Source organism: Rhinopithecus roxellana, chromosome 4, assembly GCF_007565055.1.
Source record: "Rhinopithecus roxellana isolate Shanxi Qingling chromosome 4, ASM756505v1, whole genome shotgun sequence".
In the NCBI taxonomy this organism is placed as follows: Eukaryota; Metazoa; Chordata; class Mammalia; order Primates; family Cercopithecidae; genus Rhinopithecus; species Rhinopithecus roxellana.
Genome location: NC_044552.1, coordinates 168505638 through 168528630, shown reverse-complemented (window position 1 = coordinate 168528630; position 22993 = coordinate 168505638). Strand labels below are relative to the sequence as shown.

Sequence of the window (22993 nt, the reverse complement as noted above, 5' to 3'; positions counted from 1 at the left end):
TTTTCATATGTTTGTTGGCTGCATAAATGTCTTCTTTTGAGAAGTGTGTGTTCATACTCTTTGCCCACTTTTTGATGGGGTTGTTTTTTTCTTGTAAATTTGTTTGAGTTCTTTGTAGATTCTGTATAGTAGCCCTCTATCAGATGGATAGATTGCAAAAATTTTCTCCCATTTTGTAGGTTGCCTATTCACTCTGATGATACTTTCTTTTTCTGTGCAGAAGCTCTTTAGTTTAATTAGATCCCATTTGTCAATTTTGGCTTTTGCTGCCATTGCTTTTGGTGTTTTAGTCATGAAGTCTTTGCCCATGCCTATGTCCTGAATGGTATTGCCTAGGTTTTCTTCTAGGGTTTTTATAGTTTGAGGTCTTACATTTAAATCTTTAATCCATCTTGAGTTATTTTTTGTAAAAAATATAAGGAAGGAGTCCAATTTCAGTTTTCTGCATATCACTAGCCAGTTTTCCCAACACCATTTATTAGACAGGGAATCCTTTCCCCATTGCTTGCTTTTGTCAGGTTTGTTAAAGAACAGATGGTTGTACATGTGTGGTGTTATTTCTGAGGCCTCTGTTCTGCTCCATTGGTCTATATATCTGTTTTGGTACCAGTACCATGCTGTTTTGGTTACTGTAGCCTTGTAGTATAGTTTGAAGTCAGGTAGCCTGATGCCTCCAGCTTTGTTCTTTTCCTTTAGGATTGTTTTGGCTACTCAGGCTTTTTTGTTCCATATGAACTTTAAAGTAGTTGTTTTCCAATTCTGTGAAGAAAGTCAGTGATGACTTGATCAGAATAGCATTGAATCTATAAATTACTTTGGGCATTTGGGTTGGTTCCAAGTGTTTGCTCATGTGAATAGTGCCACAATAAACATACATGTGCATGTGTCTTTATAGAAGGATGATTTATAATCCTTTGGGTATATACCCAGTAATGGGATGGCTGAGTCAAATGGTATTTCTAGTTCTAGATCCTTGACGAATCGCCACACTGTCTTCCACAATGGTTGAACTAGTTTACAGTCCCACCAACAGTGTAAAAGTGTTCCTATTTCTCCACATCCTCTCCAGCACCTGTTGTTTCCTGACTTTTTAATGATTGCCATTCTAACTGGTGTGAGATAGTATCTCATTGTGGTTTTGATTTGCATTTCTCTGATGGCCAGTGAGGATGAGCATTTTTTCATGTGTCTGTTGGCTGTATGAATGTCTTCTTTTGAGAAGTGACTGTTTATATCTTTGCCCACTTTTTGATGGGGTTGTTTGTTTTTTTCCTGTAAGTTTGTTTGAGTTCTTTGTAGATTCTGGATATTAGCCCTTTGTCAGATGAGTAGATTGCAAAAATTTTCTTCCATTCTGTAGGTTGCCTGTTCACTCTGATGGTAGTTTCTTTTGCTGTGCAGAAGCTCTTTAGTTTAATTAGATCCCATTTATCAATTTTGGCTTTTGTTGCCATTGCTTTTGGTGTTTTAGACATGAAGTCCTTGCCCATGCCTGTGTCCTGAATGGTATTGCCTAGGTTTTCTTCTAGGGTTTTTATGGTTTTAGGTCTAGCATTTAAGTCTTTAATCCATCTTGAATTAATTTTTGTATAAGGTGTAAGGAAAGGATCCAGTTTCAGCTTTCTACATATGGCTAGCCAGTTTTCCCAGCACCGTTTATTAAATAGGAAATCCTTTCCCCATTTCTTGTTTTTGTCAGGTTTGTCAAAGATCAGATGGTTGTAGATGTGTGGTATTATTTCTGAGGCCTCTGTTCTGTTCCATTGGTCTATATATCTGTTTTGGTACCAGTACCATGCTGTTTTGGTTACTGTAGCCTTGTAGTATGATAGACTATGTTAAGAAATTATGGCACATATACACCATGGAATACTGTGCAGCCATGAAAAAGGATGAGTTCGCATCCTTTGTAGGGACATGAATGAAGCTGGAAGCCGTCATTCTCAGCAAAGTATCTCAAGGACAAAAAACCAAACACTGCGTGTTCTCACGCATAGGGGGGAATTGAACAATGAGAACACTTGGACACAGGGAGGAGAACATCACACCGGGCCCTGTTGTGCGGAGTCGGGAGTGGGGAGTGTTAGCATTAGGAGATATACCTAATGTAAATTGACGAGTTAATGGGTGCAGCACACCAACATGGCACATGTATACATATGTAACAAACCTGCACGTTATGCACATGTACCCTAGAACTTAAAGTATAATAATAATAATAAAACTACTTTGGGCAGTATGGCCATTTTTATGATATTGATTCTTCCTATCCATGAGCATGGTATGTTTTCCATTTATTTTTGTCCTCTCTTATTTCCTTGAGCAGTGGTTTGTAGTTCTACTTGATGAGGTCCTTCACATCCCTTGTAAATTGTATTCCTAGGTATTTTATTGTCTTTGAAGCAATTGTGAATGGAAGTTGATTCATGATTTGGCTCTGTGTTTTTCTGTTATTGGTGTATAGGAATGCTTGTGATTTTTGCACATTGATTTTGTATCCTGAGACTTTGCTGAAGTTGCTTATCAGGTTAGGGAGATTTTGGGCCGAGATGATGGGGTTTTCTATATATACAGTATCACCACTGATCCCACAGAACTACAAACTGCCATCAGAGAATATTATAAACACCTCTACACAAATAAACTAGAAAATCTAGAAGTAATGAATAAATTCCTGGACATGTACACCCTCCCAGGACTAAACCAGGAAGATGTTGAATCCCTGAATAGATTAACAACAAGTTCTGAAATTATGGCAGTAATTAATATCCTACCAACCAAAGAATAGTCCAGGACCACACCAATTCACAGCCAAATTCTACCAGAGGTTTGAGGAGGAGCTGGTGCCATTCCTTCTGAAACTATTCCAAACTGTAGACAAAGAGGAAATTCTCCCTAACTCATTTTATGAGGCCAGCATCATCCTGATACCAAAACCTGGCAAAGACACACACGAAAAAGAAAATTTCAGGCCAATATGCCTGACGAATATCGATGTGAAAATCCTCAATATAATACTGGCAAACTAAATCCAGTAGTACATCAAGAAGCTTATCCACCACGATCAAGTTGGCTTCATCCCTGGGATGCAAGACTGGTTCAACATACGCAAATCAATAAACGTAATCCATCACATAAACCGAACTAATGACAAAACCTACATGATTATCTCAATAGATACAGAAAAATTCAACACCATTTCATGCTAAAAACTTGCAATAAACTAGGTATTGATGGAACGTATCTGAAAGTAATAAGAGCTATTTATGATGAACTCACAGCCCATATCATACTGAATGGGCAGAAACTGGAAGCATTCCCTTTGAATACTGGCACAAGACAAGGATGTCCTCTGTCACTCCCATTCAACATAGTGTTGAAAGTTCTGGCCAGGGCAATCAGGCAAGAGAAAGAAATAAAGGGTATTCAAATAGGAAAAGAGGAAGACTTAATGTTCTTATGAGAACCTTTGAAGATTGTTTTATAATTCTAGTTACAAGGAGGAATAATTTATCTCAGATAAAATAATGTGCACCTCAGTGTGGCATCTTAATGTCCTTTGGCATAATCTTAAGTATGGTTCAAGAACAAAATTGCCTAGGAGAGCTGTGGTAGATTTTAATGCATATTATGTAAGTGATTTTCCTTCCTTACAAGCCTAAAAAGCTATTTAAATGTCTTAAAGTGTAATTAGTTCTACATTACATATGGAATGGTGGTTTACCATAAAACAAAATTCATTTGTTTGACTTTCTGTATAAGCCTATTTCATTACTATTGATATTAACATTTTTTTCCAATGAATATAAAGACTCAACTGATTGTTTTTGAAAATATAATAATATATTTTTGAGACATATAAATGGTAATTTGTCATTTTCTGACAGAGTTACATGTCCATTTATTCTTTAACACAGCAGTCTCATTTGTAGAGCTCTAAGCGAGGAATACACAGGGAAAACATTTGAAAATACATATCCACAAATATGTTTTTATAGTATTCTTTATAGTATCTAAAGGCTAGAAACACTGCAAATGTCCATGAATGGGGCTTAGTTGAATAAATTGTGGTTTATCTACAATGGAATACTATGCAGTTGGAGGAAACATCTTTAGTAGGAGAAAGGGATGCAGGAAAGGAGGGGAACCTATAGGGGAAAAGTAACTTAAGACACATATCAACCAATCAAAATTTGAAATTGTCTAGTTCATGTACTGTTCTATCTTCCTTTATATATGTTTTTAAAAATTCCATAATGTTAAAGAACACCACATTATGTCTGTTTGGACACATACTATTTCCTCTGTCCTATTAGAAATCTAGGTTGTCAGTTGATTTGCAGAACTTTATAAAAATACGAAAGTGGCCAGGTGTGGTGGCTCATGCAGGTAATCCCACCACTTTGGGAGGCTGAGATAGGTGGATCACTTGAGGTCAGGAGTTCGAGACCACCATCCTGGCCAACATGGTGAAACCCTGTCTCTACCAAACATACAAAAATTAGCTAGGGTCTTGGCACACACCTGTAATCCCACCTACTCAAGAGGCTGATGCATGAGAATCATTTGAACCCAGGAGGCAGAGGTTGCAGTGAACTGAGATTGCACCACTGCACTCCAGCCTGGATGATGGAGTGAGACTGTCTAAAAAAATAAATATATACAGAAGTCACTTGCTCAGAGATTAAAATTTATGACTCATAGCTCAGCATTCTTCCAGGGATACAGTGTTTTGGAATTCTGCTATTTCAATGTAAGTCTGAAGTACTTGCAAATATAGTAAAGCCAATATAATTTCTACCAAGTGAAGAGGGTCATATGTTTAAAAAGTATATCTCCCCTTTACGTGTAAACTTTGTGAAACAGGGATAAATGTCTTTTGTTCACATAAAAAATGATAATATTACCTTGTACATATGAAGTGGTCAAGAAATATTTGTTAAATAATAACATCTATACCTTTGTTATAACATTTATATAGCACTTTTTCAAAGTACTTTCAGTTACAGTCTCTCAGTTTTCCTCCTCAAAATTTCCCATGTGATGGAAAAACACAGGTATTATATCCATTTAATGGAAGAAAAATTCAATGTACAGAAAACAATGCTTGAATGTATATACATGCCAAAAAATTGCAACTGCATTAGAAACTGTGTATAATAATGAACTGTTGAAGATTCTAGGGTGACTTTCTTTTAACCAATGTAGATGGTGGACAGAAGCTGAGATCCCACATCTTTATCAACTTCCCATTCACTCCTGAAACTAACAATTGAATGGGAGGAACCGTTTTCTCTAGCTGTGGGGATCGTTGTATTTATTTTCATTCTTGAGTTGTTTCTCTTTCTTTATCCACCCAGAGACTCTAGATTTTCATTAATACAGCATGGCCTTAAATTGATTGGCATTAATAGCTGTAGCAAAGAACAGAGAGAGAATCTTGGCAGCAGGGCAACCGGCAATTAGAGAATTACTGCTCCTAGTCAAAGTACTACTGCTTCAGTCTGCCTAATCCAGAGGGAGCAGGAGATACTTCTTCCTCAGTCCACTAGAGCCATATTACAGGGATTTGTCAGGGTGGGGGCAATGGAGATTTAGTAATGTACTCTGCATGCCAGCCTACCCTCCATGTTGAAATTTGGGAGGTGCATCCTATTAATGCCAAGTGAACAGTAAAGGTAGGACCAAGGAGAATTTAATATATACTGCCTGTTGACAAATATTGGGTATTCATAGATACATTCTAATTTAATATTGAGTTAAAACTTATGGGCTCTTTGGAAAGATTTTGGAACATAACAGGAGGGAAACATTATAGTTGTAAAGGAAAATCTTATACCTGAGAACAGAATTAATAGCCTTATTTAAAGGTTTATAATTGATATGAGTAATAATGTCTGGAAAACAAAAATTCAATAATACCCTCTGGTATAGGCTGATTGTGTCTCCTCAAAAGTCACCTGTTGAAGTCCTAACCCCACTACTTCAGAATGTGACTGTATTTGAATAGGGCCTTTAAAGAAATAATTAAGTTAAAATGAGGTCATTAAGTTGGACCCTAATCCAATATGACTGGTGTCTTTATTAAAGTGGAAATTGGGACACAGACATGTACTAAAGGAATCCCATGTGAAGACACAGGGAAAGACAACCATCTATCTATACACCTCAGAGAGGCTTCAGAAGAAACCAGCCCTGCCAATAGCTTGATCTTGAATTTCTCCAGAATAGAGAGAAAATTTTTTTGTTGTTGTTTAAGCCCCCCTGCCTGTGATTCCAGCAAAGTAATATGTGTTAGTTTGTTCAAATCAGTTAAAAGCATGCCCGAAAGTTGAATCAAGGGTATGAAAAACAACTTTTAGAACCTTTTCAACAATATATTTTTAGAAGAACAAAATGATAGAACACAAAAGGACAATTTCTATATTTGTATCCTCTATACCTATGACAAATTGAGATAAGCCATTAAATCTTTTCCCTTTTCCTCCCCACATCTCCAAAGAAAAAGCCCCATAAAACTAAAGAAGAAGAGATATTAAATAAGGGGAATCTTTCATCGAAGGTAAAGTAATTTGTAAATCATAAATGAGAGTGAAAATATTGGAAAGTAATTGTGTTTGTTTCTTACAACTATAGTAACAAAGTACCATGAACTTGGTGGTTAAAAACAACAGAAATTTATTTTCTCACACTTCTGGAGGCCAAAAGGCCATAATCAAAGTGTTAACAAGACTATGTTCACTCCATAGTTGCTGAGGAAAGAACTGTTACTTACCTCTCTCCAGGTTTCTAGTAGCCTTTAGAATCTTAGCTTGCAGATACATACTGCTTCTTCACATGGTATTCTCCATTTGTGTCTTTTCATTGTCTTCCTTTCGTGTGCCTGTCTTTGTGACTGTATTTCCCCTTCTTATAAAGACACCAGTCGTATTGGATTAGGGCTCACTGTAATGACCTCGTTTTAACCTGATTACGTTTGTAAAGACCTTATTTTCGCATAAAGTCATATTCTGAGGTTCTGGGGCTTAGGGCTTTGACATATCTTTTGAGTGGGGCTCAACTTTACCCATAACATTGATGTATCAAAATGTTTCCAGTATTTATAATCTCTGTGTCATCGCTATTGTTTTTTCTTAAACTTTTCTGTTTTCCACAGCGGGCACGCATTGCTTTTATAATCTGAACAAATGTTATTCAAAAAATAAACAGGAAAAAAATTCCTTTTGTCAAAGTCTCATTTTTGAAATATTTTCTGCATTAGCTCCCGGTTTTTATGTTATGTAATTCTGTTAGGTTTAAATTGTTTTCTGATTCGGGAAGAGTCTATTTGCATTAATGTAACATTTAGCAATCTGTCATCTGCATAATTATACATCTGTGGTTGTAGGTAGGATAGATAAAAAAACTCCCATCTCTGAATTAAAATAGTCTCTTAGCATTTGTTATCTGTAGAGAGCAGATTGGTGTTGTGGGTAAGAGGAGCACGATATGAATAAAGAAGGCATTGAGTAATAGGTATATGAGGAGTGTGACCACTATCAGTTACCCTTAAGGCCTGAATTCCAAGGCCGTGAAAGTTTTTTTCACAACTGAAGCAAATAGGAGAAGCATCCTTGTTAGGCATGTATGAAGACTGTCTTTGTATTTTGATTCAGTGCTAAGCTTTTCATTGGTTTTTTATGAGTTATTGGTTAATGTTTTTTAAAAGTCAAATGTGGTTTTATAAGTTTTTAAATGAACTTACTACTTTTTTTTTTTTTTTTTTTAAGATTTGCCTGCAATGGATAACCCAGTGTTTTTGGAATTATTTAGATTGGATAGAAATCTGCCATTATATTGCTACTTGTGTTTTCCTTGGTCCTGATTATCAAGTGTATATCTGTATAGCTATATTCAAACATTTACAGCAAGACATTCTACAGCACACTCAGACTCAAGATCTGCAAGTTTTCCTAAAAGTAAGTATGTTTATATAGAGAGGAAAATATTGAGTTAATAGCTAACTTTGGTTGCTTAATTTTAGATACTTTTTCTAGGCACTCATTTAATCCTAAAAACCAATGCTGAGAGGTAGATATTATTATCCCCATTTTAGAGATGAGTAAACTGAGGCACAGAGTTAAGTTGCCCCAAACCATATAGCTAAAGTGGAACTTGAATATGAAATAAGCTCTCTGGATCCAACACTTGGTTTGTAACCCACATGCTATGCCAAAAAAGAAATAGTTTAAAAATATTCCTATGGGCTATTTGGTCAATAAAAGTTTAATTTATTGGTTTGATACTTTTAAAATATATTTAATATATTAATAATTTCCTATGCTTTCATATTTTTATAATATTTTTCTAAACTTCCGTTTTTATAAAAGATTTTCATGAAAGATTATTTTATCATAGCACTCATTTTAAAAAGTTATCACCAAATGTGGTGCTACTTTTAAAAAAGATATAGTTACTTTCTCAATTACAATAATGTGATTTTGGAAGTTGGGGACTTTAGAAAGTGCATGAGATATAAATACATCCCAGTGTTCATTTCTTGGTGGAAATCCAGCTATTTGTTTAAAGTTAAGAATCTTTGAACTTAAAATGTTTCCTTATCCCCACTACCTTTGCCATCCCACAGGAACGCATATGCACGTATACACTAAAAACAACATTCATCATTTGCTAGGCTTTCTCTAGGTCAGCAAATAGTTTCTATGTAAATTAATTTCATTATTTACCATTAAATACTTGCCATGGTTATTTTCCATTTAATGATATTTTTCTTTAAATAAATGTCATTGATCCTTTAAGATTGCCAAATTATCAAGCATTTTTATTTCATCAATTCAGAATTCAAAGGTTTTAAGCTTTCAATATATATCACCAGAGGTATAATCTTAGAAACAGTCTTAATGAAAAAGTATGCTGAGAAAAATGATTGCACATGTAGAAGAAAAACTAAGATAGAAAAATAAAAGAATGCTCTCTAAGAGGTGATTTGGAATACAGGAAGTGTTAAGCAAATTGAAATTATGTTGAATACAAAATGTAGGTTCATTTTCAGTAAGGGACATTTTCATCATCTGTAGTGGTCAATTATAGGAATTTCAGAGTCTGAAATTTTCCTGTACTCATATCTGTCTGTATCCCCCTAACCTGTAATTCTCTAACATCTTATCCCACTTTAGTTTTTCTTACAGTTTTTATCACCATCTGAAATTATTTTGTATGTGTTTTTGTCTGTCTTCCCTGGTAAAATGTGGAAGTTATATAAGGACCGTGACTTGCTCTATTTCATTTACTGATGTATTTTCAACAATATATCAAACAATAATACCTGGTAGATAATAGGTATTCAATACATATTTGTTGATAGTGTAAGTAAATAATGTAAATAAATAAATGGGAAAGATGAATAAACTTTGTTTTATTCACATCGAATAACAAACATTACTAAATTCATTAAGTGCTTACAGCTTATTTTTCTTCCAATCAAAAGCATAATCTTTAAATTTGATAAGTGTTGATTTACAATTTCATCTCTCTTTTGACTATTTGAGGGAAAAATTATAATAGAGTTTGCAAATGGTAACTTCTTTAAATGTGTCCCAAACCATTCTCCATTGTGTTTTCAGCATAATGCTATCAGTTTAAAACTAAAGGATTTTAAATGGGGAGAGGAGATTATGACCTAAGCCTCTGTTAAATTACTAAAATTTGAATAGTGTTGGTAAAAATCCAAACTAAGAACATGTAGGCAAGGAATTAATTTTAGCATGTGTCCTAGAACTAACCTTACTTTTTACCCTTGTTGTTTTCATTTATCTGAGATATTAGAAAAAATGCTTTTTTGATTGATAGCATGACTTGACTTTTGTTGTTTTATTTTCAGTGGATAGGTGTCAAAATTCACTGTTCTCTTTTAATGGATACTCATTTTTCTTGTGAGATAAACTCTGGTATAGTGTATTTAAATATATATTTACATATCCCTTTAACTACTCCATTTGGCCCTGAAATAGTCTTTTGTCTACAAAGTATATAAATATATGTACAGCATTTTTCACTTATTCATATAATAACCAATAATGAAGTATTGATTAATGAACTGATTTTATTTTGCCTACCCTAAAAACATCCCCTGTCAAAAATACACACATTATTTAAGAATTCCTCATTCAACTGAAGCTATAGAGATTGAACCTTGGAAATTATGTTTTACACTTTCTTATTCAAAATCTCAGATTTGTGCAAAGGGAGAAAAGACTTATCAATAATTCTTTATATAGGCCAGGCACAATGGCTCACACCTGTAATCCCAGCATCTTGGGAGGTCAAGGTGAGTGGATAGCTTGAACCCAGGGGTTTGAGACCAGTCTGCGCAACATGGCAAAACCCCATCTCTACCCAGAAAAAAGTACAAAAATTATCTAGGTGTGGTGGCATGCACGTGTAGTCCCAGCTACTGAGGAGGCTGAGGTGGGAGGATCAATTGAGCCCAGGAGGTCGAGGCTGCAGTTAGCCATGATCATACCACTGCACTCCAGCTTGAGCTACAGAACAGGACCCTGTCTCAAAAAAAAAAAAAAAAAAAAAAAAAAAATTTCCCCATGTAACTGCATACCACAGCCATAATAATAATCTTGTATAGATTATTTAATCACATTATCCCCTTGCTCTACATATTTAATAATGATTGCTTCCAGGAAGAATGAAGATAAAGTAGAACAAGATACTTTTACTTTTTATTGTATATATTTATGTGGGCTTTATTTTATATTTGAGGAATCAGCTCATACTTCTTTTATCATAAAACTATTTTTAAGAAGAATTTGAATAAGTATATAACAATAAATAGATCAAACATCTGACTGTTATAAATGGGTTTAAATAATCGGGCCTAATTGAATTCATTTTCAAAATATTAAAAACCACAAATATGTTATGCTTTCAGTTATTATCAGTTATCTTGAGAAACTGAAGATATGCAATTCTTTTCCTGATTTAAATTTCATGTATTGAGATAAAATGACATGATAAAAGCATTGTTTTAGAAATAAAAATCTGTGTGCAATATTCAGTGTCAAGAAAATATCAGTCAATTTGTAGTCACTTTGGTTTAGGCTCAAGATTTTAAATCAGGTAATTGAGAGTATAGACTCATTGCCTACATTTCTTACAGCTCACTGAAGAGCTCTTCATGATTCCAAATCAATATATGAAAAAGATAAGTTAGAATTTCTTGGATCAGAAGATGGTGTGAACAGTAATAGGCAGAACAGGTTTATGGGGGAAAGAAAAACTTACTTTTCCTCTTCAGATTAAACCACTGAAATACTAGATTAGATGAGCGCCATGGGTATGAGTTGATATCAACAAAACATTGTCTGATTGTTTCACAGTATCCTTGTAGACACAACTAGAATGTGGACTGAATATTAGAGCAGTTAAGTGCATCATTTTCATGCTGTGGTGATTAATGGATTAGTACCGAGCTAGAAGGCAGCCTCTGAAGATATGCTGAAGAAAGAGCTCAGTCCTTGGGCCCAGAATTCTGAACATTTTTATCTGTGACAGATGATGGTTCAGAAAGTCCGTAGATACTGTAATTCCAAGGAGAAAAACATTAAACAAAGTAAATATTCTGTAATATCCCAGCAAGCTAGAAAGTCTTAAGTTCATTCTTCATTTTTTCAACTCATCTGTAGCTTGTACACACACACACACACACACACACACACACAAGCAGGTTTAGTGACAGTTTAGTTTAATAGTAGTTCATATGTGGATGTCCTAGTGTTTTGGTGAGCTGTGTTGTATTCCTCTCTAACATGCTAATAGGCTGTCAGCAATCTTGGCTTTAGTTTGTGAATTCAACCTGGGGACAAACTTCACGGAAATACCAGCCTAGAAAAAGTTGCCTTTCTGTGAAAATCAGGCCGTGAAGGCTCAAACTACTTAATTAAAATGCTTCAACTAAATCCTGCATATTATGACAAAATCAATTTATAATTATGAAAAAATCAGATCAATTTCAACCCAATCAGTAAATTGGCAAGAGGGATTTTTTGTTGGTGCTATTGCAGCTGCTATTACCAGAGAATGTTAACAGGGTGATAAACGAAGATCAGACTGAGAAAATCTGATTGAATACTAAGCTTTTCTAAGATAAAAGTATACATAATATTAAAAACATCTGAGCAAATATTTTAAAGGTATTTAGTACAGTGTCAACTGTGTTTTGCAGATATGTTTTCTGCATTGTCCTTATATTAGTTGATTCTATCTGGTTTCACATCCTAACTTTGTCACTCACTGTGTGAGCTCGGGTATGTTGCTTAGACTTTTAGGCTTATTTCTTCATCACGTAGGATTGTGGAAGAATTAAATGAGATGATATTTGTAAAATACTTTTAGACCATTATCTGGAACATAGTAAGTACTTAAAAAACTTAGCTGTTATTAAGTTTCTACATCTCTCTACTAGATTCTTTTTATTTCTTTGTTAAAGAAGAAGATATGTAGAGAATACAAGCAAAGGAAACGGGATTTTCTGAGTGCATAGCTACACTTTGGTGTACTTTTGCTCCCATTTCTCCAGCTCCCGAGACTTCTTAAGATGTCATATAATAGTAATACCTGTCAATGATATTACCTTCACACTTTGGTCAGAAATATCCTCTTATACTGTTTCTGATCAGGACCTATTCTCTCATTAACCTGGTCAAGACTAAGTCAGGTCTCTGGTACAATCACATATTTCCAAGTACCCTTCAGCTGAGTTTAAATCTTCAAGAACTACATACTCTGTCCTGAATCTGTAAGAACTTCACATTCTATCCAGAATTACAAACACTATATAAACTCCCTGATCCTAAGGATCACTTAGGGTACTTATGAAAGTTAATGTATTTAGACTTGTTTCCAGACCTGTTAATTCAGAATTTATTTGGCTGAGGCATGAGTTGTCACATTGTAGTAGAAAATCTCAAGTAGCTTGAAAACCTTTAGATTACATAAAACTGTGCCCTTTGGAGCTTGTTAGTAAATCAGAATCCAGAATGCCAATGCCAAGGATTCAAAAATTTTAGAGACTGCATCCAGGAGTTTCTAATTTTACTGAACACCCCAGAAGGAACATACTGGAAGAAACATTGCTTACCAGTTGTTTATGTTTCTATCACTTTGATCAAGAAGATTATATACACACATACACACACACACACATACACATATGCATATATATATATGCATATATATATACACATACACACACATAATAGGTAAGACGACACACAAAAAGTTTATCTCTAGTAAGGGTAAAGAGTAGAACTATATTCATAAATCCTTCTCTCAAGAGCTTTCTATATGAGATTTGACATTAATGCAAACCTTCAACTTTTGTTAAGTGTATGTTAAGTTCTATACTTTTTGTGGTAATTTTTTATTCTATATGCCTCATAATGTTGTTAATAAAAGTCAACTCTTCCAGTTTAACCCACTCAAAGTAACTTACCTTACCCTTTTTTCTCCATAAAGAGCTATTATATTTTAAAAATCATCATTTTGCAAGGGCATTAATAATTAAATATTTGGGAAAGAATATGTCAGAGAATATCTAAACTTGGTCCTGAATTCATAAACCAGGGTATACCGTGTTAGCACACTTGATCTTTTTCTGCTTTTTATCTGTTTACTACTACAAAAGACCTTATCTTCAATTCAGATTTTAAGCTCACATGGCTTGCAGTAGTTCTAAAAAAAATTCTGCTAAAAATTAGTTTCTTCAGTATTTTTTTCAAACATCAAGTAATGCAAATAACTTTTGAAAGTATTGGTATAGCTTTCTTTCCAAAATAGGCACATTTTTGAAGTTGCAAGAAAAGCCAGTAACATCCTAATATTTTAGATAAATGGTTCCCTTATATATTCATGGCAAGGGGTTGAGGAGCAGAGACTGGAGTCAGTAATCCTTGATAGGTCCACCCATGCCTAACATCATATGTCTGTAGTGTGATCAAGAAAATGTAGCCGAGCCATTTCAAAGACCATCAGTAATAAAAATGTGTTCTCATTATTTATAACCACTATGAGTATCTTGAATGCTTATTGTATGCCACACACTGGTCGAAGGGCTTTACAGGTATTGCTCATTCACTCATGGACTTATTCAACTATTTATTGTTCAACAGCTGTGAGCCAAGTACAGTTTTTGTCACAGGGCAGGATGTTTCTGCCCACGTTGAACTTAAATTCTCCTGGAAGTCTAATAAATGAACAAATACATAATATCTTAAGTACTATAGACCTTATTGTATTGATAATAAGGAAATCAAACATGGTGGAGGAGTCTAAGGTACCAGTCAGATAAAGATGCCAGGCAAGACCACCCTTGATGGGGTAAACAGACACCTAAATGAAGCAAAGAAAAAGTCATGAAAAGACTTCCTAGGCAAAAGCCTGCTTAAATAGGAATAAAGGCAAGTGCAAGATCTCGGAGGTCTGAATGAGCTGGCTCACTTACAGAGTGTCAAGAAGACCGCTGTGGCCAGAGCAAGGTGAAGAAATAAGAAAGGTAAGAGATGAGACAAGGACCAAATCATATAAGGTAAGAAGTTCAGATTTCAGAATATTTAATCCAGAGAGCAATCGTATGATATTGTCCACATTTAACAAATGAAAAAATGAGGCTTAGAGTCAATAAACTTACCCAAGTTCATACATCTAGTAACTAACATAGGAGAATTCAAACCCTTTCATTTGGTCTGAATCCAAATTTAGTGTTCCTTTACTAGTCTGATGTTTTAATAAATATCCTAGATTCAGTGGTCCCAAATCAAATGCTCTCAATAATTAAAAGAAAACAGACGAATGCATATTTGAAATTTGAAACTGTACTTCTATACACAAAGGAGAGAGGGATACTACATATATACTATATTATATAATATTGAATACATCCAACTTTGTGGTTTAGAATGGGAATTTTTAATACTTTTGGATGTTTCAACATTTGAAACTCAGAATTAATGAAGGCAGCAAATTATTAAAAACAAAGCAGTTGAATAGCATTAGATACAACAAATGAAATGCAATAAGCTCAAAATGAACTTCCTAACTAAAACTTAAATCACTCTAGTAGTAATCCATTAAAAAAATTTCTGGAGCAAATACTACACTGTTAATATAAAGCAGAATAGTGTTATTACCTTATGTAATTAATGTGTCTGCTACTTAAAAAATCGGGGCATGCATATTTTTATGTAGAATTTGATATACTTTGGTCTATAAATGAAATGATAATGAAGGAGTATTCTAAGGAAATAGTCTGTTATAACTTGAATGATAAGCTGGCAGTCTAAATGGTCCTATTACAAGTAAAAGTTATCCACTAAAAGGGCCATTAGAGAACATTTAGGATAAGATGAAAAAATGTTCTACTTTGAAGACAAAATGTAAAATGTAGATATTTTGGAATTTTATTCAGAGGTAAAATTGCCTACAAATTTTCATTAATGAACTATATCATTTGAAAACACTGCTTTTAAAATGTGAATTAAAATTTTTCTCTTATGAAATAAGACGTTAATAGCCTTATGTGTCATTTTTATGGGTATTTCTTTGGTGTAGTTATCAGGGCATTTACAATTAATGTGTAAAATGGAAACCATGATTTCAAAAAATGCATTCTGAGGAAAAAATATATTTAAATTGAGTTATAACTATGGCTGTCCCTAGGTGGTTTTTATTAAAGTGAAACAATAATTAAAAGATATTGAATAGATACTGCTTATTTTTTGCCCAGAAATGAATTGTTAGAGATTTGTTCAAGTGCTGTCATCTCCTATTATAATTCATATTTAATGCACAATAAGTATTCCTTTGAAAATAATGAATATGTCCTGAAACAGTTCTTCTGCCATTGGATCTTTAGTCTCTGGTTAGAATAACACATTACTGTAATTCCTCCCCATCTTAGGTATAGTTTTAGTGAAGAGGTAGTTAAAGCCACATCACACATAATTTGAATGAAATGAATGGATAAATTCATAATTGTTCCACGACTATAACAATAACTGTTTAAAATGAGTTCTTGAACAGTAGGGTTGTTCTTACTCTGATCCTATTTTTCCCCAAAGAAAAAAGTGAAATATTTTTGATAGGATAGGAATTTACAAAGACCCAGTATTTCTGCTATTCATAAGATAAAAATATTCCCTTTGACTCAGTCACTTATACATAAAGTCAGAGACATGATATACATCTCAGTTGTCACCATTTTAGAGCAGGGCTCTTCTCATCTTCATGTCTTCAGTGCTAATCAAGAACCTTACGTATAATAAAAAAATGAATGAGTGAAGAACTGAAAGAAGGATTGAAATAATTTCACAATTATCTTAAGATTAGAGCTCAAATACTTATGTTGGAAGTTATTTGTTCTACCCTTAGTGGTATTAAGTATATAACAACACCATTTCATTTCTTCAGCTATAATGTCAGCCTTGTAGATCAGTCGTTAGTTTTTTAGAATGTCCCGACTAACCTTTCCCTCAAACTATGTAGATTTTTGGTGATGATGGCAAAATAAGGATAAAGTTACATCAAGTTATATGCAAGCTGTGAATGATTACTGCCCGTAAGTGACAAGTGGTATCTGAAGCCTTTAAAAACATCTGTTCTCATTGAGATTGTGTAATGTTTTCCTAACTATTTCTGTATTGAGGTTTCTTCTCTGTAAACTGCCTCTAACACGGTATCTGGTATATGATATGCATTGTCTTTTATTCTTTGGGGTTGCTTTTTTTTTCTTGTTATAGTAATTCTTGCCTTTAAACTATAAACTCCGGAAAGGCATGAATTTTCCAAAGTTTTTGTAACCTCCAAAACTTCTAATGTTGTAAATATTAATTACACTGAATCAAAGATGACTTTTCTTCTGCATATTTTGTTTTGCCTTGAGTGTAGGTACTGCGTAAATAGTATTTGGAGGTACTAAAAGGAATGGTCATAAAATTCCCTAAAAAACTCTAAAATGTTAAACCGGTGTTCTTACTGTTTATTCTTGAGTGCCTCGTTTGAAACACTAACCATTAAATTCCAAATTAGTGTAGATGTGCATAGTACCAACATTAGTAATTGTAGATTCTTGGAGGTTTTATGGACAGTAGCTTATACAACAGATGTCTTGCACTATTATGATATCCTTTGGTAGGTAAGCTTCAGGGTCTTTAATAATTACAAGTCTGACCAATCATTGTATAACATACTATTTTTAAAATTAGGAAGATTTCCTTATCTGCCTTTTTTTTTTTTTTTTTTTTGGTAGCTGTAAATCATTTTTGGTTTTGAAAATAGAAAACCTTATTTGAGGGGGACATATAGTTTCTTCCTGTCATATATATACACAGCTCACTAAATAAAAAGCAATTACACATTTACTGGCAACATAAACAGCCCACCCCCATCTATCGCTGAAAATAAATGGTATATCAATTATTTAAAATTCACTAACTTGGAATTGTGAGTCTTACCCAAGTAAATTTTCCCTTTATAATTTTTGGCAGGAAGAAGCACTGCATGGGTTTCGAGTGAGTGATTATTTTGAATACATGGAAATGTTGGAACAAAACCACCGAACAGTGCTGCTGAGAGACATGCGGAACATTAGACTGCAGAGCACATAGATCATGAGACACACAGTTTAAATTTATGTTTTGTTTATTTTTAAAGGCAACAGGGCGGCTTGATTGTTTTCTATGTCTGTAACAACATATACTTTGTGAATATACATATTGTAAATACTGAGAGTTTTTGAATATAATGATATATTTAAGTAGGTATAAGCTCAATTTGTGAATTCATTTTTGTAAGTTTGTTGTTTTGTAAGGTTATTATAGAATCAGATCTAGCTTACTTGCAGTTCTTATTCATATTTAAGAGTAAGTCCTGGCCGTGCGCAGTGGCTCATGCCTGTAATCTCGTCACTTTGGGAGTACGAGGTGGGCGGATCACGAGGTCGAGAGATTGAGACCATCCTGGCCAACATGGTGAAACCTCATCTCTGCTAAAAATACAAAAATTAGCTGGGTGTGGTGGTGTGCCTGTAGTCCCAGCTGCTCGGGAGGCTGAGGCAGGAGAATCGCTTGAACCCGGGAGGCAGAGGTTGCAGTGAGCCAAGATCGTGCCACTGTACTCCAGCCTGGTGACAGAGTGAGACTCCGTCTCAAAAAAAAAAAAAAAAAAAAAAGGCCAACCTACGTCTCCTTCTTTATTCAGATGATTAAAATATTTTTTCCAGTGAGTTTGGAAAGGAGAAGTAGTAGTGTAAATAATATTTTGACTAGCTGCAGAATGCCCATAAGACAAGAAAAAGACAGTATTCCTGCATTCTTTATGTCTGTACATATAAAGGAAAACAGACAAAACCACAATTGCTTCTTTTACATGTGAAAGAACAATGATATTATTTATCATGGCAAGTGGTAGAAAGACTGTTGTCCTTGGACATAATTGTTTTTTAGGAGTTGCTTTTAATGCTTATATCAGTTTATAATTTTTTGTTTGAAATGAAGTCTTTACATGGTTCATTGAAGAGATAGATTGGTTATTTCATACTGATAAGCATTCTACTCTTATTTGTTATGCATTTTCCTTAGTGATAGATTTTACTTGTACTGAACTTGAAAATATAAAGGAGAATACATTTCTAAATTATTTTAAATGGCCAACACTGTGATTTGTTTTATTTAAATAGAAGTCTCTGTACCAGTAAGATTAATACAGTATGTGAATGTCTGTTTTTTTATATCATAACTCACAATGAATATATGAAAGATAATACATGAATATATTACATTATTCATTTTTAGTCATGTTTATTGCAAGAAGTTTTTCTAATTGTAGATGTTGTTTTTTATTCTTTCCTTGTATCTAAACATAAATCAACCATTAAAATCATTCTAACTCTAACCCTGCTTTTTTTTTTCCTTTTCAACTAAAAGTGGATCATTCACAAACTAAGTTTTTCATTCAGCATGATCAAATAACTGGTACTATACAGTTTTCAATTTAGTAATATTTAGGCTATTGCAATATCAGCCTTCCAAAATCAAGTTTTATGCTGTAAATGCCAACAATAGCTTCTCAGTAATAGTGTTTCTAAAGGGCATTGTGAAGTTGAGAAAAGTAATTTGAGCAAGTTAATTTGACATATTGCACACTTTCACTTTGGCCGATGTGAGTTAAAAGAGAGTCATAGATGACTCAGAATACCAAGCTTTGTCTACTTTCAAACTTAATTTTGAAAAGCTGTTCCATGGAAGCTGTAATACATGTTTCTGGTTCCATTTCTTCCCATTCTTTTCCTGAGCTATTGTTAATGGGTCCTAAGAATCATGCAGCTTTATTTCTTTCTATAATTGCGTACACAGTAGTTGAAAATACAAATGGAGAAGAATGAACTGTAATTTAATTTCATAATGTCCATTGGTGATTTTCATTGGAACCTGAGGTAAGATCTAGATTCTAACAATTGCATTTTGGGAGGAAAAAAAAAAATAACTTCAGCTAGAGCTAGAAGGCTTTCATCTTCATTTGACATATAAGTGTCTTATGAACAATGACCTAGCAGTTTGGTGAAAGAAAATTTAAAATATAATAGATTGTGTGGCTATCATTATGAGTTATTTTTATGCTTATTTTTAGAGTACCCTTTAGAACAGTCATACCCTGTCATGCCCCTTGGTTTTATTTTTTGTTATTTAAAATGTAAGCCCTTAGACTTTATCTCTAATTTGTGGAGGGGTAACTCATACATTTTATAGGATTCAATTACAATAAAATATACATTATGGTATAATGTAAAAAGGTTTATGAAAAAATATATAAAAATATTTGAATATCTGCTTTTAAAATTTCATATTTGTAGTTCTATCTCCTCATAATACTCTCCTAAAGTATCTCTGGCGGTAAAGTAAGCCTCAGAACTGCATCTGAACTTTCAAACAAGGTTCTACATAAATTTGCGATTAGTAAATCATGATGTGCTCTCGTTTGAATTTCCAATTTTCAGATGTTAAATTTTGTTGTTTATTCATTAAGCAGATACGTTTTAAGGGTTACACATATAATGAAATATTTTAAATGTTCAAGATAGCACAATAAATGATATACAGCATCTCAAAGAGTTCACAGTCAGCATGGGGAGATGAATTTTAAAACCATGGAAAAGTAGTGATAAAGACGACAAAAGAGAATTGACCTCCGGATGTGATGACCTTGATAAGAGTAGTTCTGATTAAGTAAGTGCGGGCAGAAGTTTGATTGGATTGGGTTTAAATGATGCTGAGAGGAGAGATTTTAGAAACTGCTCCTCCTAGGAATATTGCTGTAATGGGTGAAATAGGAATGGCAGTTAATGCAGACTGGGACCAAAAGATGCTTTTTGTTTGTTCGTTTTTGTGCATGTGTTTTGTTTTTGAAATGCAAAATGGAAACATGTTTTTATTTAGATGGAAATGATGCAGTAGAGAAGGAAAAATTGATGGTAGAGAAGAAGAGCTGGAGTAAATGTCATGAAGAGATGTAAGGGGAACAGGATTTAGTGAATAAGTAGTGGAATTAGCCTTTGCTAGGAGTATGGACACTGCATTTAAAGTAACAGAAGAAGAAACAGAATAAATGGGCACAGATATAGGGTAGACATTTGTGGAATTCTTTTTTTTTCTCAGTGATGTAGGAAACAAGGTCATCTACTAAAAATTGGAATAGTAAAAACTTTGGTAGTTTTCAGGAGATAAGAGTATGTGAAATAATTGTCAAAGAGTGAATGGAATAGGAAAATAAGTGTTACTGTGATTTACTGGTCATGAGATGAGTTACCAAAGTTTTATGTTTTTCTCCAGCTACCTTACACTGTGCATGGGTTGGCAAGGAGTAAGTGGTGAATTGGATTTAACTAGGGTTTTGCTTTAGCCAAGAGAATACACTAAGCAAGGAAGGGCACAAGGGAGCTGATGTTACATGCAAGTTAATTTTTATAATATTGTGACTGTGGTATTTAAGCTGGATCAAAAGGGAAATGGAGACAAGAGGGTGGATATGTATGATACAGTGAAAAGTTGATAGGATCAACTGATTGTAGGTTCTTATGTATTGAAAGATTATTTGATTTGGAATCCTCCAGAGAGGAAGGTGAAATGATTAGACCTAACAATTGTTAAGTAAAATGCTTAAAATTGAGATTTTAGAAGGGGTTGACCGTGAGAATGAACAACTAGAGGAAAGAAGAGAGATGAGATTATGTGAATAAAGGAAGTCAAGGAGCTGAGGTTTTGGTTTTGGAAGAATTATCTTTTTGGATACTGGAGTTACCAAAATTGTGACAAGGAATTATTCTGAGTAACTTGAAAATGAGCCAAAAGCTAACATCTTCAAGGGTTGGTCTAGAAAGAAAAAAATGACAAGAGAACATCTGAGATGCAAAAATAAATGGAAACCAAAGGCAATGGTACATAATCATTATTTTAAAGTAGTATCTAATTTGTTAATAAAACATATCTAATTTCTTTGAGGCCTTTGATTAGTCTGGCATTTCTTACACATAAAATATACGTCACAAAAGAAAAGATTGTTACATTTTATGTACTTCTTTAAAAAAGCCCTCAAAATATACTCTCAAGTAAATGAAAGAAGCTGTAAGAGAATAGATTTGCAGAACGTATCTAGTAAAGAATCTTGTGTTCAGAATATATGAAATTTCTAACCACTCAACAGTAAGAGAATGAACAAACAACAAAATAGAAAATATCTGGACACTTCACCAAAGAAAATATACACAACTGACAAGCACACAAAAAGACACTTATCGCCATTAGTTTTAGAGAAATGCAAATTAAATCCACAAGGAGATAACCACTACACACTCACTAAGATGTCTAAAACTAAAATACATAAAAAACAAAAACCTAATTTAAATGACTAGCAAGAGGTGGAGCAATTGGAACACATGGTCTCTTACAGGAACAGGAAATACAATAGCCATTTTGGAAGCTGAGTTTTTCGTTTTTGTTTTTTTGGGGGGGAGCGGGGGATTTGTTGTTTTTTGAGTTAAACACTTAACTTAGTATATGACTCAGAGAGGACTCAGTAATAACCCCTCTAGGTATTTACCCAGAAGAAAATACGTCTCCATACAGAGATTTAAATGTGATTAATAATTACAGCTTTATTCATAATAGCCCAAACTGGAAACCAACCTAAGTTTCTCTTAACTGACGAATGGATAAACAAATTGTGGTTGAGCCGCAAAATGGACAACAATTTAGCAATAAATACAGCCAGCTAGCTACTGATGCACACAAAATCGTGGATAGATCTGAAAAGCATTATGGTGAGTGAAATAAGCTAGGCGCAAAAGAGTACATGCTATATGATGTCTTGTATATGAAATTCTAGAAAAGGCAAATCTAGAAATTCTAGAAAAGGCAGAAAGAATATTTGTGGTTTCTAGGGGCCAACAGGTGAGGAAAGAGGATTGACTTCATAGAAGAAAGGACTGGTATATTGTAATTGTAGTGATAGCTACATGACTGGATACATTTTTAAAAACATTTTGACATGTATGCTTAAAATGGGTGAATTTTATTATATGTAAATTCCACCTCAGTAAAGCTAACTTTACCAAAAAAAGGATAAATATTACAAATAAAAACGGACAGTTTATCCTAATGAGTTTAACATTAGCAATTATGTTGGCTGTAGGTTTCCCAGGGGTGCCATAACCAGGTAGAGGAAGATCCCTTCTATTCCTATCTTGGTGTGAGTTTTTTGTTTTGTTTTGTTTTGTTTTGTTTTTTAAAGAATACATTTTGTATTCAGAAGTGATTTATCAAATACTTCATATGAAAATGATCATGTTTTTTTCCTTTTTTCTGTCAATATATTGACGTATTGATTTTTGAATGCTCAACCAACCTTGCTTTCCTAAAGTTTAACTTTACCTGGT

The 22993-nt window shown here is 33.8% G+C and overlaps 1 protein-coding gene across 2 annotated transcripts in view; it reads left to right on the top strand.

Annotated features, from left to right (window-relative positions):
• Positions 1 to 18046, top strand: part of TBC1D32 (TBC1 domain family member 32) — a 255150-nt gene extending 237104 nt beyond the window's left edge. For both annotated transcript variants that reach the window (XM_030929510.1, XM_030929511.1), the window contains 2 exons: positions 7770 to 7958; positions 17553 to 18046. In XM_030929510.1, the coding sequence (XP_030785370.1) occupies positions 7770 to 7958; positions 17553 to 17672 (309 nt within the window). In that variant the 3' untranslated portion in view covers positions 17673 to 18046. The remainder of the gene's footprint in view (positions 1 to 7769; positions 7959 to 17552) is intronic.
• Positions 18047 to 22993: the final 4947 nt, after the last annotated feature.